The sequence below is a fragment of the Microcaecilia unicolor genome, chromosome 2 (genome assembly GCF_901765095.1).
Source record: "Microcaecilia unicolor chromosome 2, aMicUni1.1, whole genome shotgun sequence".
Classification (NCBI taxonomy): Eukaryota; Metazoa; Chordata; class Amphibia; order Gymnophiona; family Siphonopidae; genus Microcaecilia; species Microcaecilia unicolor.
Genome location: NC_044032.1, coordinates 52524880 through 52542155, shown reverse-complemented (window position 1 = coordinate 52542155; position 17276 = coordinate 52524880). Strand labels below are relative to the sequence as shown.

Sequence of the window (17276 nt, the reverse complement as noted above, 5' to 3'; positions counted from 1 at the left end):
AGAGCAGAGAGTGAGATTCTTGTTCATTGTTTGGTTGAATTTCTGACTTTCAAACCACCTGTGTTTGTTTTAACTTTGGATTCTCACTTTTGATGGTTGTGATGCATTTTGCTCGGTTGCAAAATGCCAGTGTGGAGGACAATTTTGAAAGCAATGTACAATTGTCCCACCTCAGTATGGTCAAAAAGATGTGCGTACTTCAACAGCATGTAGGGAAAGTGTTTCTGGGCACGTGCATTCAGCGTGATCTTGAAAATAAAGTGCAGATATCATATTTCAATGTGTTTATTTTCCATAGGAAATCATCCTGCATGGAAACTGATGCAAAGTTTATGGGTTAAATGTATCCATTGACATTGTTTGAACTCATTTATTGCTGTTAGGTTATTTGCATTTTTATTGTTTATTACAGGGCCAGGTCATAATGAACTTGCATTCCAGCCTCCTATATCCAATCATCCTGGTAAGTATATAAGTTTTTGTGTTAACAGAATTGTCTGTAAGTCTAAGTGCTTTGAAAATACGTCTCCATGTCATGTATCTTAAAAACATACTTGGTCATCTAGGCTTTTAATAGCAAACCTTTCTGTTGCTTAACTGGGGAGCCTCTCTGCTTATAGTAACATAGTAAATGACGGCAGATAAAGACCTGCATGGTCCATCCAGTCTGCCCAACAAGATAAACTCATTTTACATGGTATGTGATACTTTATATGTATACCAGAGTTTGATTTGTCCTTGCCTTTCTCAGGGCACAGACCGTAGAAGTCTGCCCAGTACTGTTCTTGTACTAAGTTCTGAAGCTAACAACGAAGCCCCTTAAAATTTACACTCCAGCCCATCCCTATCCAGTCACGATCAGGGCGTAGACCGTAGAAGTCTTCCCAGCTCCCGTTTTGTTTCCAATTACCGGTGTCGCCACCCAATTGCCGCTAAGATTACACGGAACCATTCCTTCTAAACAGGATTCCTTTGTGTTTATCCCACGCATGTTTGAATTCCATTACTGTTTTCATCTCCACCACCTCCCGCGGGAGGGCATTCCACATATCCACCACCCTCTCCGTGAAAAAATACTTCCTGACATTACTCCTGAGTCTGCCCCCCTTCAACCTCAATTCATGTCCTCTAGTTCTACTGCCTTCCCGTCTCCGGAAAAGGTTCATTTGCGGATTAATATTTGAATGTCTGTATCATATCACCCCTGTTTCTCCTTTCCTCCAAGGTATACATGTTCAGGTCAGCAAGTCTCTCCTCGTACGGTTTGCAACGCAAATCCCATACTATTTTCGTAGCTTTTCTTTGCACCACTTCCAGTCTTTTTACATCTTTAGCAAGCTATGACCTCCAAAACTGAACACAATACTCCAAGTGGGGCCTCACCAATGACTTGTAGAGGGGCATCAACACCTCCTTTCTTCTGCTGGTTACGCCCCTCCCTATGCAGCTTGCATCCTTCTGGCCACGGCCGTCGCATTGTTTCTTCACCTTCAGATCCTCCGACACCAACACCCCAAGGTCTCTCTCCTGAGTCAAGCTTACTAATCTCTCCCCTCCTATCCGGTATCTCTCTTTTGGGTTTCCGCACCCCAAGTGCATCACTCTACACTTCTTAGCATTAAATTTTAACTGCCAGACTCTCGACCCTTCTCATTGTTTGTACTCCCTCCAGGGTATCCACTCTATTGGCTATTTTCGTGTCATCTGCAAAAAGCACACCTTTCCTTCCAACCCTTTAGCAATATCTCCCACAAATATATTAAACAGAATAGGACCCCAGCACTGACCCCTGGGGAACTCCACTGCTCACCTTCCTTTCCTCCGAGCGGATTCCATTTACCACCACCCTCTGCCACCTGTCGGTCAACCAGTTTCTTATCCAGTTCACCACTTTCGGTCCTAAGTTCAACCCTTTAGCTTATGCATGAGTCTTCTGTGGGGGACCGTATCAAAGGCTTTGTTGAAGTCCAAGTAGATTACATCTAGCGCACATCCCTCATCCAGTTCTTTGGTCACCCAGTCAAAAAAGTCAATAAGATTCGTTTGGCAGGATTTTCCTTTGGTAAAGCCATGTTGCCTCGGGTCCTGTAACCCATCGGTTTCTAGAAAGTTAACTATCCTTTCAGCAGCGACTCCATTATTTTTCCTACCACCGACGTGAAACTTACTGGTCTGTAGTTTCCCACTTCTTCCCTGTCTCCACTTTTGTGAAGAGGGACCACATCCGCTCATCTCCAATCTCACAGAACCTCTCCCATCTCTAAAGATCTATTAAATAAATCTGCTCGTCTCCAGTCTCTTATCCCTTGGGTTTTTGTATTCTTTTACTCCTGTCTTCACTGCTTTGCTGGGAGTCTGTTTTATTTATTGTCCACCACTTCTATGGAGAGATTTTCTGATGATTTAGTCCGCTTCTTGTTCTAGAGCACTTTATTCGTTCGGAGAAAGTTTCTTCCTTCTTGTGCTTAATTACATTCCAGTATCTCAAAAGGTATTTTCTCCACTGTTCTCTCAGATGTACATATTTAGGTCATTCATTCTCATCTTCTGATGCTTATACTATACCATTTTGCTAGACTTTCTCTGGGTAACTATCAGCTTTTCAGATGCTGAGCCCAGAATAGGAGACAGTTGCCAAAAGCCTATGTAGAGGCATCAACTTTTCTTTTTCTCTAAAGGCAAGCAGTTCACAAACTACTACTACTAATCATTTCTATAGCTCTACTATATATATGTAGCGCTGTGCACATTATATGCAGGTACTTTCTCTGTTCCTAGTGGGCTCACAGTCAAAGTTTTGTACCTGGGGCAATGGAGTGTTAGGTGACTTGACCAGGGTCACAAGGAGCTGCAGTGGGAATCAAACCCAGTTCCCCAGGATCTCAGCTCACTGCACTAACCATTAAGCATGAACAACAACCAGCTTTACCTGAGTGCGATGGAGGGGCAAACTAACCATTGGGACAATAAGGTAGTGCCCGAGGGTCCGCGGCAGTACTTTCCCCTAGCTTCTATTTAGTTTAATCACTTTTGATAGGTGGCTTGGGGCCCATGACCCTTATTATCCAGGGGCACATACCACAGTCGGTCCGCCCCTGGTGATGTGACTGTTCCATATATCCTAACCAGGTCTCTTAGATCATTACAAGATCACAAAATGGTAGTACCATTTCTAGAACCCATAGGGAAAACAACTTGCGAGAGCATTTTCTGACTGGCTCCAGCGTTATGGCATTACCTACCAAGAATGATTCGTGCTAAACCAAACTCTAGAAAATTTATGGTTCTAGTAAAAACTTATTTTTTAGGCAAGCCTTTGATATCCAAGGGAGAAGAGGGAATATACTAGCATTATTGGAGGACACTTGTAGATTTATTTGGTTAGACCTCATTGATGTGAGTGTCATTTTCTTATGTGAATGTTTTAGGTTGTTCCTATCAAATTTTATGGAGCTCCATTCTTGTTTTTTATTTTATTTTTATCTTGCTATTTTTTCATTGCAAACGGCTGTGTCCTGGTAAAAACCTAGTGGTATATTAAATTTTAATAAAAATAATTTACACAGATGTCATATTGTTGTATTGACAGAGAACAGTTGTCCAGAACCAGTGAAGACTGAAAGGCCTTTCTGAGCATGCATAACGGCTCCTGTGTTCTGTAGTCATGCAGCACGCTTCATTTAATCTTTTTCTGTTAGCACTGAGAGTCATGTTCCAGAGGTCTGATTAGCTTTCAGCAGATGTTTGCCTTTTTTTTTTTTTTTTTAAATCTCCGAGGACATTATTTTCACACAGATGAATGAGATCATTGGATGGAGTCTGGCATGGTAAAATTCCCAGCTTTTCCTAGAAGCTTTTGCGACCCCACCACACACGCGTGCATGAGCATCTTCCAGCCCGCCTTCACTGTGTGGGACCCACAGTCTTTTCTCATCCATGGAAAAGTGCAGATGTGTTTTTTCTCGTTTTCCTCAAAGCTCGCATTTGAGTTTCTTTTTTGGCTGGTTTGGCTATGTGTAAATGCTATATGGGACCAGTTTCTTCCCCTCTGTAGGTTCCTTAGTGTTTTTTTTTTTTCAGCACTTTTAGGTTTCCTTTGTTTTGTTTTTTTGTGGCTCACTGGCTCCTTAGGCCTGAGCACGTCAGTCGAGGTAACCTTGTTTCCCTTTTTTCTTCACCATTGAGCTGTTTGATTTCGCTTTGGCCGTTTTTTCCTGACATGTCCCAGAAAACTCCCAGTGGTTTTAAGCAGTGCACCTGGTGTGGCAAGGTCATATTGAAAACAGATATTCATAATTCGTGCTTGTCAGCTCTGTCACCAGATGTCCGAGAAGACCAAGTCCATCAACATTGGTATCGGTCCCTACAGCCTTTGGAACCGCAACCGGCATAGGAGATGCATCGACATCGAGGAGATCTCCAACTGCCTCAATGTTGAGTGTTGGTAGTGCATTTCGGAACCGAGCAGTCTCTGTCCCAGTACCAAGGATATGTTTGGATTTGATGTTCTTAGTACCGAGGGACTCTAAGAAACTTTGTTGGGTGGAGGCCATGAAACATTGACATAAATTTCCAACCCCCCTCTCCCCGAAGAACGGTGCCAGGAGCATCAGGGCATTGGCATCACTGACATCCGAGAAGCACTTCTTCTGTGAGAGCTGCTACACCTCCAGAGAATTGGCACCAGTGCCCCAACTTCCACGGGGCCGGGACCAGTCTTCCGATTCAGCCCCGATATCTTCTGTAGACTTGATTACCTCAACTGAGTCCCCGCCTTTGCCGGTGCCTATAACCAAAGAACAGATCCTGGTCATGCTCCAGGATGAACTGGAGTGGCTTCTTACCTGACACAATGCTGAGGTATAGAGGGCTTCAGGGTTGGACCTCATGTCAGTCTAGCCCATACTAGAGGCCCATTCCTTCACTCTTGGCTACATGTTGATGCCTGGAGGAGGGTGTCAGCATCCAGCCCCTTGGTGGGAGGGGCATCCTTGTAGTCCAGGTCTCGCAATGTGCCTTGTCTCTCACTATGAATCAGCCCAGTGGCTTGAGGACAGTGAGAACCCAGACAGAGGATTACTGTTCTGAGTCTGACCATTCCTGGGTGTCTGAGGAGAAGCCAGATAATCCCCCATAGGCAGACCCTTTGGAACTTCCATTAGATCCATGTCCGCCACATGAGAGGAGAAAGCCTCTCCATGAGAAGCTCTCCTTTGCCAGTTTCATGTGGAAAATGGCTTATGTCATCCCATTTAAATTGGGGGTAGAGGATAAGCCCATGGAAAAAATGTTGGGCGTCCTTGACTTTGATGCCCCTCATAAGGAGGCTGTGATAGTGCCCATTCACAGTATCTTCAAGGCTATTCAGATGAAGCTATGGGAGATACCCCACCCCCACCCGTCTAGCCCATTCTTAAGAAGGATGACTATGTATAGAGTTCAGAAGGCTTCCATAAAAAAAAAAGATTCAACATCTGCACCTCTCTATGGTCATCAAATCCACTCTCAAAAGAGTCAAGAGCACCAAGTCTCGCTCTTCGGCACCCTAGGGGAGGGATGCTCGGAGCTTGGATTCTCTTGGGGGAAAAAAGCTTATCAGAATGCTATGCTGGCTGCCTGCATACATTCCTACCAGCTCTTCATGAGCATCTGCTTAAAGTCCTCTGTCAACAGTGTGGCAGAGTTTGCAGACACTCTACCATCTGAAAAGGCTGCAGAGCTTTGCCAGTTAGTGCAAACAGTGCGAGTGTCAAAAAACATATGGCTTGGGTGACCTATGATGCTTTCAATATGTCATCCAAGGCGGTATCAGAATGCAGAGACTTGCCTGGCTGCATGCTTCTGACCTGGAAGTAGTAGTTGAGGAGCAACTGGTGGATGTCCCCTTCCAGGGAGATGACCTTTGCCACAAGGTGGAGGAGGTCATGGACCTCATCAAGAAATATGCTGTTACCATCAGGTCGCTTTCCCAGCCTGTTCCCGCTGCATCTTCCTGTTGTAGGAGATTTTTGTGCAGAAGCCACAGGAGGTCTGTGGTGAAACAGGGGGGTTTCAAGCCTGTGAATTGGCCAGCAGGTAGTGTTTGCTTTCTGTTTTAAAGCTGTTGCAGAAAAGACTTTTCTTTTTCAGTTTATGCCTTTTGGGAAGGCAACCTGCAGTGCTATTGGATAGAGACTTTCAAAGTTGGTTCTCTGGGCTCTGATTGTCCCTGGAGTTCAAATCGAACCAGGAGATACTGGATTTTCCCCAGTCTCAGGGAGTGCAGGGGGGTAAACATCTCTGCCCTGAGGCACTGTTCAAGAACTGGGTTCTCAAAAAAAAAAAAAAAAAAAAGTTTGGCTGGATTATACCCTCCATTTGTGAACACTCCCTCCAGTTTGCTCAAGAACATCAAAGCTAAGCTCTCAGCACCAGGAGCTACTTTCTCGGGAGCTCTTGTCCCTTTTGTAAGCCAATTTAATTGAGTTCGTTCCACCAAGGGAGAAAGGGCGGGTTTTACTCCAAGTATTTCCTGGTTCTCAAGAAAGGAGGATACCGGCCCATTCTAGATCTAAGGGCCCTGGCTGAAGAAATTTCAGGATGATTTCCCTAGGTACCTTAATCCCCCATGATTCAGTCGCAGGATTGGCTATTCTCTCAGGAGTTAAAGGAGGCTTATTCACACATTCAGATACATCCCAGTTACAGGACGTTTCTCAGATTTCGAGTGGAAAAGCACCACTACCAGTACCGCGTTCTGCCTTTTGTCTTCACATCGGCTCCCAGGATGTCGACAAAATGTCTTGCAGTAGTCTCAGCATTGCTATGCAGTCTGGGAGTGCATGTGCTTCCCTACTTGAACTATTAGGTGGTAAAGGGAACATCAAAAGAAGGAGCGCAAGAATCCATATCCAGAACTATTTGCGTATTTGAGCTACTAGAGTTCGTTATCAACTACCCAGTGTCTCATCTGCTCCTTGTCAAAAGGTTAACTTTCTTTGGAGCCTGACTAGACACTTTTCAAGGCAGGGCCTTTCATCTGGACAAGCATGCAGACGATCTTGTCACCATTGTGGCCTAGGTCCCCCAGAGACAGCAAGTCGCAGCTTGGCAGATGTTGCAATTGTTAGGCCAAATGGCCTCGACTGTCCATATGACACACATGGCACTTCTCTGATTGAGGACTGCCCAGTGGACACTAGCTTCCCAGTGGTCTCAGGCCACCAGGAATCTAATAGATGTCATCACCGTCACTCCTGTCCTTCAGAAGTTTCTCTTGTGGACAAATTGATCCAGTTTTATTCAGGGACTTCCATTACAAACTACTCTTTATGAGTAGCTCTTAACACTTGTATTTTGACTTTATAGAGATTTGTTCCAAACACATACTCTTCTGACCTCTCCTCACAACTCTCTCCTCCATAGCCAAAGAGTTTCTGTCTGTACTTGAAGGTTTCTCATATTTTAAACACACAATGCTAAAGTTTGTACCTATTCTGTTTCATGTGGAGGACGAGCGGAGGAGCTCTTGGCCCCTTCTGATTGGAAAGAAGACGGACACCAAGTTTGTCCGGGCAGCTGAATAACTTGACCAGTCAGATTGATCCTGAAACATGCCAGGGTGTCTAAGAAGCATTTCTTTGCACTTTTAAGAGCATGAATGCCAAACGCTAGATGGTTTTGTTAGGAGACATTGGAATGTTATGCTCTAGTCCTGTGTAGTATCCTACTAGACCTACTTAGGACAGGGGCTTGCCGTTTTAGATGAGGAGCAGGAATTCACCGACTGTTTCCTTGAAGAGAATCAAAATCAATTATGTTCATTGGAAACTGAAGGGCCGATTGTAATAATGCGGGGGAGATTTAGTGCAAATTTTGCACACAAGTTTTTATGCTAGCATGACTGCCCTTTCCTGAAAGAAGTCTAATGCACAAGAAAAATGGGTGTAAAGACTCGTGTAACCATCTGTACATTTAAAGCAAATGTTAATGACTGTATTATTAAATGTGGACGCTAAGAAAAGTGAAAGTAAGGTGGAGGTTGGGAACTACAGGATGATAAGTCTGACTTCTGTGGCAAGTAAATGAATGGAAACGCTTTTAAAATAGAGAATAATAAAGTTTACCTACCTTTAGTAGCACCTGTTGGATCGCAGTGGGGAAGAGTTTTCAGGCTATTGTTTATGTCATGGTGTAGTGCTTGACTCGCAGGGATCAGGAGAAACAGCGGGGAGCTGAAGCTAAGGTGGCTACTCAATCGCCCCTGCCGAGCACCTGAGTTTTGCATGGACTTTGGAGATTGCGATTGAAGTAAGGGCAGCAATGGAAGCAGCGCTAGATGCAAAATTGCAAAAGTTACATGATAGAACTGAAGCGGCATATAAACGTTTGGATAGCATGGAATTGAAATCCGATGCTCAGCAACTTCGAGTTGGAGCATTGGAGGACAGGGGTCATAGTGTTGGGACACGAATCAACATCAGCTCTGTGTCCAACAGCTGGAATGCAAATTGGATGATATGGAGGGCAGAGCTAGGCATAATTTACGTCTGGTAGGATTTTCCCAAGTCTGTGAAAGATGCAGATCTTCTGAAGATTTTGGAGAGTTGGCTCACACAATCCTTGAACTTGAAATCTTTTGAGGATCCCTTTAAAATTGAGTTTTGCATATGGCACATAAGCTATCCTGCAGGTCGTGCGTGCTGGGAAGCTTTTGGATTATGATAATCAGAAAGTATTGTGTTTTCAGGACTGTGCATACTCACCGAAAAGCGTTTGCTCCTTTGTGTACTTAGTGCTTTGTACTGAAGATTTTCAGCGCCCTGCTATATGTGGCATGACTTCGGATTATGTATGATGATCAAATACATTTTTTTTTTCTTAATTTCAATACAAATTTGTATTCCTCTTTTTTTTTTTACAACAGTGGAGGCAGCAAAAACTTTTATTCAAACTCTCCCAGCTAGTGTCGGCACTTAGACAGCTGCCTCCAGGCATATTTAACCATCTCTCTGACCCAATGTGCACCTTTCTTTAAATTAGTCACCTTATTTTCTAACTCCTCTTACTCTCTTAACTATCTGTATTTTCCATCTTTGCTTATACCCTACACTATCAGTTAAAATGCTTTATTACATATTGTGTTCACATTGTAAGTAGTATACTATCTTGCACTCTGATTTTACCAAGTGGTAATAGGATATCGCTCTCTCAGCACATAAATTATCTTATATTTAACCAACACCAGACCTCAACGCTATCAAGCTTGGCTATTCCGCAAGGAATACTTGCTCTCTTATGTTCGTTTGAGAGCGCCACCGCTTTTAAATCGGAGCTATATTCTTATCATTGGTCTTGTAATTTTTTATATATTTATTTATTTTTGTTACATTTGTACCCCGCGCTTTCCCACTCATGGCAGGCTCAATGCGGCTTACATGGGGCAATGGAGGGTTACGTGACTTGCCCAGAGTCACAAGGAGCTGCCTGTGTCTGAAGTGGGAATTGAACTCAGTTCCCCAGGACCAAAGTCCACCACCCTAACTACTAGGCCACTCCTCAGCCAATGTAAAAAAACTCAATAATGAAAAAAAAAACATTGCTTGTTGATTCTACCTGTCATGTCAAAACACTCATGCTGTGAGAGAGATATCTCATTTAAACCTTAGACAGACTCTAACATTCCATATTCCTTTAGTTGTAATTTTCTATTCTCATATTGAACACCACTGGCTGCACCCCCCCCCCCCCCCCCCCGTTGTTATGTACTCCTCTTCATCATATTTTGTACTTATCTTGTACTTGTGTTATTGCTCGCCTCGGTACAAACCCTCCAACCGGTTGGGGTGTATTTCTCCGTGATGTCCCGTTATGCCTCTTGCCATCCACTGAAGCTTCTTAATTTCAATACAAATTTGTATTCCTCTTTTTTTTCTTCATTTTTCATTCCTCTACAAACATTATTCTTCTACAAGCACGTCTTGTTTCGTAATCATTGTTGCTGCTTCAGGAAGAGTTTTTTTCGGTAATTTTTTCGCATTACCGAAAAAAACTTTTCCTGATGTAGCAACAAAGATTGCAAAACAAGACATGCTTGTAGAAGAATAATGTCAGTACAATTTTATGCATAGTCATGCTGCTAATGTACACCTGTGTTCACATTTCCATGGAAATTTGTGCTTTCCCATGTTTGTGCGCATTTGTTGCTCACATAATTTGCATATCATTTGGTTATTGCATCGGGTGCAAATTTTTTTTTTAATGCGTGTGTTAGAAAATCACGTGCTGAGTTTTTTTTTTTAGTGCCCAGCTCTAACAGCTCTAACACACAACTTACTACTTCTGCTCAGAGGTGAGAAACGCAAAAAGCATTTTCTCCCTTCAGCATATAGATGCAATTCTATAACACGTTCCCAAAATTTAGGAACCAAACTTCTGCGGGCAGCAAGTCTGTTCTATAAGATTACTTATGTATACTAATGTAAACTGGCACTAGCACGCTTAAATGTTTGCATGTACATTTATGCCAGGTCTATGATTGATGTAAATGATTGTACGGAAATACTGTATTCTGCAAGTAGCCTGAGTAAATGCTGGTCACACCTAGTATGTACCCTTGCCCCTCCCCCATGAGCACCCACCTTTTATTAATATGCTGTCATTTGAGCATGTAAATACAAAATAACGATTAGATGCGCTAGTGCCATTTACAAATAAGTGCACACTTATGCATGTGAATGTCTGTATTCTATAATTTTAAGTGCACAAATGGTGCTTAAATTTAGGTGGTTTGTTATAGAATAAGGGGGATAGTGGCCCTTGAGACAGCACTAAGAGCTTCTGCAGTGATAAACACAGACTCCTAAAGTGGGACCTAGCATCTATGATTCGGATTATTCTTCCCATTGTGCATCACTTTGCATTTGTCCACGCTAAATTTCATCTGCCATTTGGATGCCCAGTCTTCTAGTTTCCTCGGGTCTTGCTGCAATTTTTCACAATCCACATGTGTTTTGACAACTTTGAATAGTTTTATGTCATCTGTAAATGTAATCACCTCACTCATTCTGTTTTCCAGATCATTTATAAATATGTTAAATAGCACCTGTCCCAGTACAGATCTCTGTGGCACTCCACTATTCACCCTCCTCCATTGAGAAATATGCCATATAACCCTACCCTCTGTTTTCTGTCAGCCAATTTCTAATCCATAGAAGGACATTGCCTCCTATCCCATGACTTTTTAATTTTCCCGGGAGTCTCTCATGAAGAACTTTGTCAAAGGTTTTCTGAAAATCCAGATTACACTACATCAACCGTTTATTTACGTCTTCAAAGAAATGAAGCAGATTGGTGAGGCTAGACTTCCTTGGCTGAACCCATGCAGGCTCTGTCCTATTAAACCATGTTTGTCTATTTGTTCCGTGATTTTATTCTTAATTATAGTTTCTACTATTTTTCCCTAGCACTGAAGTCAGGCTTACCGGTCTGTAATTTTCCACATCACTGCGGAGCCCTTTTTAAAAATCGATGGTATATCAGCTACCTTCCGTTCTTCAGGTACTGCGGTTGAGTTTAACAACAGGTTACAGGTCACTAACAGATCAGCAATTTCATGTTACATGCGTTGCAGTATTCAAAGGAGCATACATGTTTTATGTTATGTGCACTGTCTAGCTCTCTGATATTGTGAATCAGTTTAGTACCACTTCTTTATTTCTACTTTTGATTGCATATCTGAAAAAAAAATACAGTGCAGTTTACATCTTACAGATAATATAGTACAATGCAGTAAATATAATACAATAAAAATACAAATATAGTTCTTCCAGCTACACCGGTATATACCACACCCTAGTCAAACATCTTTTCCTAAACAGGAAAGTCTTATGCTGTCTTCTGAACTCAGGGAATCTGTCTCAAGTCTCAGTTTACTTTGGCGTTTATTCCATCATATTGTTGTCACTACAGATAAAACCACCTCTCTCTAGCATGACAACCCATGTTTCTTCACCATTTGCAATTTTTAATTATCCTATGTGAAATAATTACAGCCTGCCTGGTACTACTTGAGCATTCTTAAAGAATTATTTTTTTCTGCTCCTCATAGCCATTATGTTTGTGAAAGTCAGAAGAAACAGAGGATTTTTGATTCTCAGCCTCACCAGTGCAACCTTTTTTCTGCCAGGGATATCTATCATGCTTAGATTCTTTGTAAGTCAGATGACTCGGAGCCAAGGCATTTTATCCTATTAGCCAATCCTTAGCGCTTAAGGCTTGAATGCTGCAAGTATAGTGATAAGTAGACTTGGCATGGCTGTGGAAGTATCTTCAGGTTTTCTTTTTTTGGAAATCTCTACAGACATTCTAGCAATACTTGTTGCAAGTCATCTGACTCCATTGAGCTACTACTGTTAACAGAACAAATATTACAAGTAAGCAATTTCATTTTACTAGTGCTGCTATGACATCATCAGAGCATATTTAGTGTGGGTGTACTCACACAAATCCTCTAAAGTTCAGTGAAGCTGATTGAGCTTGTCTGTATGACATGCTGTGTTGTGTGTGTCTGTTAGTCTGCCCACTCTTGGCATGTCTTTTTTATATTTGTTCCTCATGTTTACTCCTGTAGCTCCTGACTACTGGTGTTCAATTGCCTACTTTGAAATGGATGTGCAGGTGGGAGAGACCTTTAAAGTTCCTTCAACTTGTCCCATTGTTACTGTGGATGGCTATGTGGACCCTTCTGGAGGAGACCGTTTTTGCCTCGGCCAGCTCTCCAACGTTCACAGAACAGAAGCCATTGAGCGAGCAAGGTATTTAACTGAAAACTGATAAATATAACAGTGTATGCCCGCATTGCATCTGTTGAATAGGTAAATGAGAAATCCAGAATTGTAGGCTGCTTGCTTCATGCCGGCTCTTAGTATTAAAAAGGTCTGTAGTATATCATTGTATAACAGGTTTGTGTTTTTACAGCTGGCTTTCCGTTTTGGGCTCTGAACATTTCCAGGACGCACCTTTAGTAAATGCTAGTACATAAAGTGATACTGTAGACATGGCTGTGGTGGTTGACATTTCTGCTCAAATGTCCCTTGTCTTGCCTGTAATGAATATAGGTAGCTCAAAATGTAAGTCTAACAAATATACTTTTGCCCCAAGTCATCCTGGAACACACTTTGTAACATAATATGCTTTTGAGTTCTGATCAGATGAATATAATTGTATTCAATCATTTAGGCATAACATTGATTGGAAGATGATAGAGAGCTTGGATTAAAGGCAGTAAGATAAGAGACGCTTGGAGTAGTTTGTTAAAGTCACATTGATTGAAAAATTTACAATGTTTGGTGTAGCAACTTAGAGAAGCAGATTTTTGTTTTATGTAAAAGGTATGTCAAGCATGGTCTTGGGCTAAGATAAGTGTCTCTTACCAGCCATAGCTAAGCCTGCATCCTCTCTCTTGTCGATCTTGATAAGGCACATCAGAGGAAAAGAAGATGTAAGTTCAGTCCCCAGCATTAAGTACTCTGAACACAGCGGTGACTGATAAAGCTCCACAGGCACACAGCAATGTCATTAAAGAGTCCAGCCGTAAAGAACTGCACCAAGCATTCATTCATAGTGTGTGGATCCTTTGAGGTTTGGAGGTTCTTGGGCCTGAAGTACAGTCATCTTCACAATACTTATATAGACCAGAGGGAAAAGCAGCTTCCGCAATTCTTTCAAAAGCTCATGAAAAGCAGAAGCATTAAGTCTAAGGGTATTCTGTAACGTGATGTGCGTAAATTCTAATTAATGCCAGTTAGTGTCAATAATTGCTTGAGTGACAATTATCGGCATTGGTTGGCTTGTCAAGTAAATAAATTGTGCATGCAAATCCAGAATATGACCAGATTTGCGCCCACAATTTCGGTCACGCTATATAGAATCTGGGGGTAAATGTCTGTCTTGAGTGCACCAATGCTTACATTTTTCTTTTTGACTAATGCTCTATATTTATAACAGCAGCCTTTAAGGTCTTGTATTATATCCCCCAAGATACCAGAAAAGCTTCATGTTTGTGATTGTTTTGCGTAAGTGTAGAAGTTCTAACTTAGCCTGCATTGGTCATCTCAAGAAAATACGACATAATTCACAATTTGCAAACAAGGTTTTATTCTCAAAATAAAAAATTACAGATTTGCATGGGGACAGAAATCTTACCCGTCCCCAACCATCCCTGCTGGGATCTTACCCTTCTCCACCCATCCCCGCAAGAATTTAACCCGTCCCTACCAGAATTTAATACTACCTAAAGAAAAATTCTGGTTGGCTCTCTGACTCTCTCTGGGTTCAAGCCGCAGCACTGCAGGCAAGGAAGGAATGGAAGTTGGAGCTTGGAACACTCTGGTGCGCACATGTAAGACTCGCTGGCACTGTGTGTTGAGAGGTTGCCACATGCATGCGCCAGTAGGTCAGGTGACCTCTGATGCTCATGCCTGTGTCAGAGCTGAGGCCTGCTCATCAACCCGGGAGCAGAGAGGTTTAATGGAAGACTTTCCACATCTGTGCTGTTAAAGCAAGGTGGAGGAGGAAGTGGCACTCAAAGAACTTAATACTTGGTTGGTGAGAGGCTGGCACAGGTGCAGCTTACACTTCCATGGGAACCCTGCAGGAACTGCTGCCGTCCCCAAGGGAACCCCGCAGGAACTGCTGCCGTCCCCACGGGAAGCCCACAGCCCCAGAGGGGATTCCCAAGGGATTCCGCAAATCCCGTTCCCATGCAAGTCTCTATTCTGGTCATGAGGGGCCCCCAGACTTTATTTGATTTTCCTAAGAGCAGGGCTGGTGGTTAACAGATACAGTGGGATAAAATCTGACTCTGCCTTGAATTACTTTCTTAGAATCATCTGGCAGCCCTAGCCTGTGCCTTTAAAAGAGAGGGCTCAAAAGGACAGTAAAATAATATTTTTAAAGCATTTTGAGAAATCCTAGTGAAATATGGAGGTGGATTTTCTAGTTGATCTTGCTCCATTCACCACGCCTACCCAAGTAAAAAAAAAAAAACCAACCCAAAACAAAATGCTGACATGGGCACCAAAATACAATTTATAAATAAAAATATGCAATATTGTAAATTCTCCTGTATTTAATGCACTTTATTTTCACCAGGGTCATTATCACAGCAGCATAATAACATTTCAACAGCAAATGTATGTTAGCAGGAGTACGCATTTCTGAAATCACAAAATGTCTATTTCAAAACATTCAGGATTTTAAGAATGAGCTGTGGAGGGGTGTTTTCAAAAGAACATCCAAGTCAGAATTGGGATGTCCTGCTCATAACATCAAAAAAAAAAAAAACCCTATCCATCTCCGCCATTTTCGAACAGAAAAAATGTCAGGGTTTTCTGTTTGAAAATATGTGAGAGTGTACAAAATGAACAGCCATTTTCCAAAATAAAACGCCTAAATTATGAACACCAAGAAACCACGGACAAGGACATCTGTCTGGCAGATTTGTATAAAAATGGCCACATAGTCGTCTCTGCAGAGCAGCCTAGTGGTCAGTGCAACTCTGTTCTTTTAAATGGTGAGCCCTCCGGAGGCAGGGAAACACATACTGTACCTTAATGTGCACCACCCCAATAGTTCTCAGGATTGCAGGTGTCTTTAATATTTAGGTACATAGATATACCTCTGTTTCTGGAGGGCCCACCATTTAAAAATTTAAAAAAGAGAATTGAAGTGGGATTTGAACCTGGGTCCTCTGGCATTGACCACTAGGCTACTTTTCAAATCTGCTTGCTGCTGTGTTCAGAACACCCATAATATTGGATATTATCAGGGAGCTTAGTTTACCTTTCCGGTGTCACTTTCAGGGATTAGGGACAGTAATCACTGGGAGATCAAATAGGGGTCATACCTTAATTCCCCCAGTGGTCAGCTACTCTATCGGGGCACCTTTTTATACCTTGGATGTGATTGAAACAGGTCTAACTTAGGACGCCCTTATTTTTTGACTTGGATGTTTCTTTGTGTTTGATTATCGTTGTTGGATGTCCTAAATTTGGGCCTTCCCTAGTCCTGCTCTAAACACGCCCACAACACACATTCTTGCTATTTGGATGAACTGCAGTGTAGGATTTCCAAATTCCATCTTTCGAAAATCGAGATTTGGATGTTTTTGGCAGATGAATGGTTTTTTTGACCATTTTGAGACGTCCATCTGCTTTGAAAATGAGTTCCGTGGAGGGGCATTTTCGAAAGGGACGTCCAAGTTTTTATTTGGACATCCTCCCAAAACGTCCCCATCCAGGGGCAGGGAAACCCATATTTTCAAAACAAGATGGACGCCCATCTTTTGTTTCGATAATACGGTCAGGGACGTCCAAATCCTTAAATTTGGTTGTCCCTAGATTTGGTCGTCCCTAGACTTTTCGTCGTTTTTGATTTTCAGCGATAATCAAAACCAAGGACGTCTATCTCAGGAACGACCAAATGCAAACCATTTGGTTGTGGGAGGAGCCAGCATTTGTAGTGCCCTGGTCCCCCTAATGTGCCAGGACACGAACCGGGCACCCTAGGGGGCACTGCAGTGGACTTCAGAAATTGCTCCCAGGAACATAGCTCCCTTACCTTGTGTGCTGAGCCCCCCCCCCCCCCCCAAAAAAAAACCCCACTATCCCCAACTGTACACCACTACAATAGCTCTTACGGGTGAAGGGGGGGCACCTAGATGTGGGTACAGTGGGTTTAGGAGGGCTCGTTGTTTCCTCCACAAACGTAACAGGTGGGGGGGGGGGGGGGCCTGGGTCCGCCTGCCTGAAGTGCACTGCAGTACCCACTAAAACTGCTCCAGGGACCTGCATACTGCTGTGATGGACCTGAGTATTACATCCGAGGCTGGCACTACATATTTTTAAATATGTTTTTTGAGATTGGGAAGGGGGTTAGTGACCACTGGGGGAGTAAGGGGAAGTTATCCCCGATTCCCTCTGGTGGTCATTTCAGGCACCTTTTTGTGCCTTGGTCGTAAGAAAAACACGACCAGGTAAAGTCGTCCAAGTGTTCATCAGGGACGTCCTTCTTTTTTTTTGATTATGGGTGAAGGACGTCCAGGTGTTAGTCACGTCCAAGTCCTGCCTTTGCTATGCCTCTGACATGCCCCCGAACTTTGGCCATCCCTACGACGGAAAGCATTTGGGGACGTCCAAAATCGACTTTTGATTATACTGATTTGGACTACCCTGGGAGAAGGACGTCCATCTTCCAATTTATGTCAAAAGATGGGCGTCCTTCTCTTTCGAAATTGA

The 17276-nt window shown here is 42.8% G+C and overlaps 1 protein-coding gene across 3 annotated transcripts in view; it reads left to right on the top strand.

The window, feature by feature from the left end:
• LOC115462885 (mothers against decapentaplegic homolog 4) overlaps nt 1–17276 on the top strand; it is an 84605-nt gene that overhangs the window by 46350 nt on the left and 20979 nt on the right. For all 3 annotated transcript variants that reach the window (XM_030192947.1, XM_030192945.1, XM_030192946.1), the window contains exons 8-9: nt 413–463; nt 12611–12794. In XM_030192947.1, coding sequence (XP_030048807.1) covers nt 413–463; nt 12611–12794 — 235 coding nt within the window. The remainder of the gene's footprint in view (nt 1–412; nt 464–12610; nt 12795–17276) is intronic.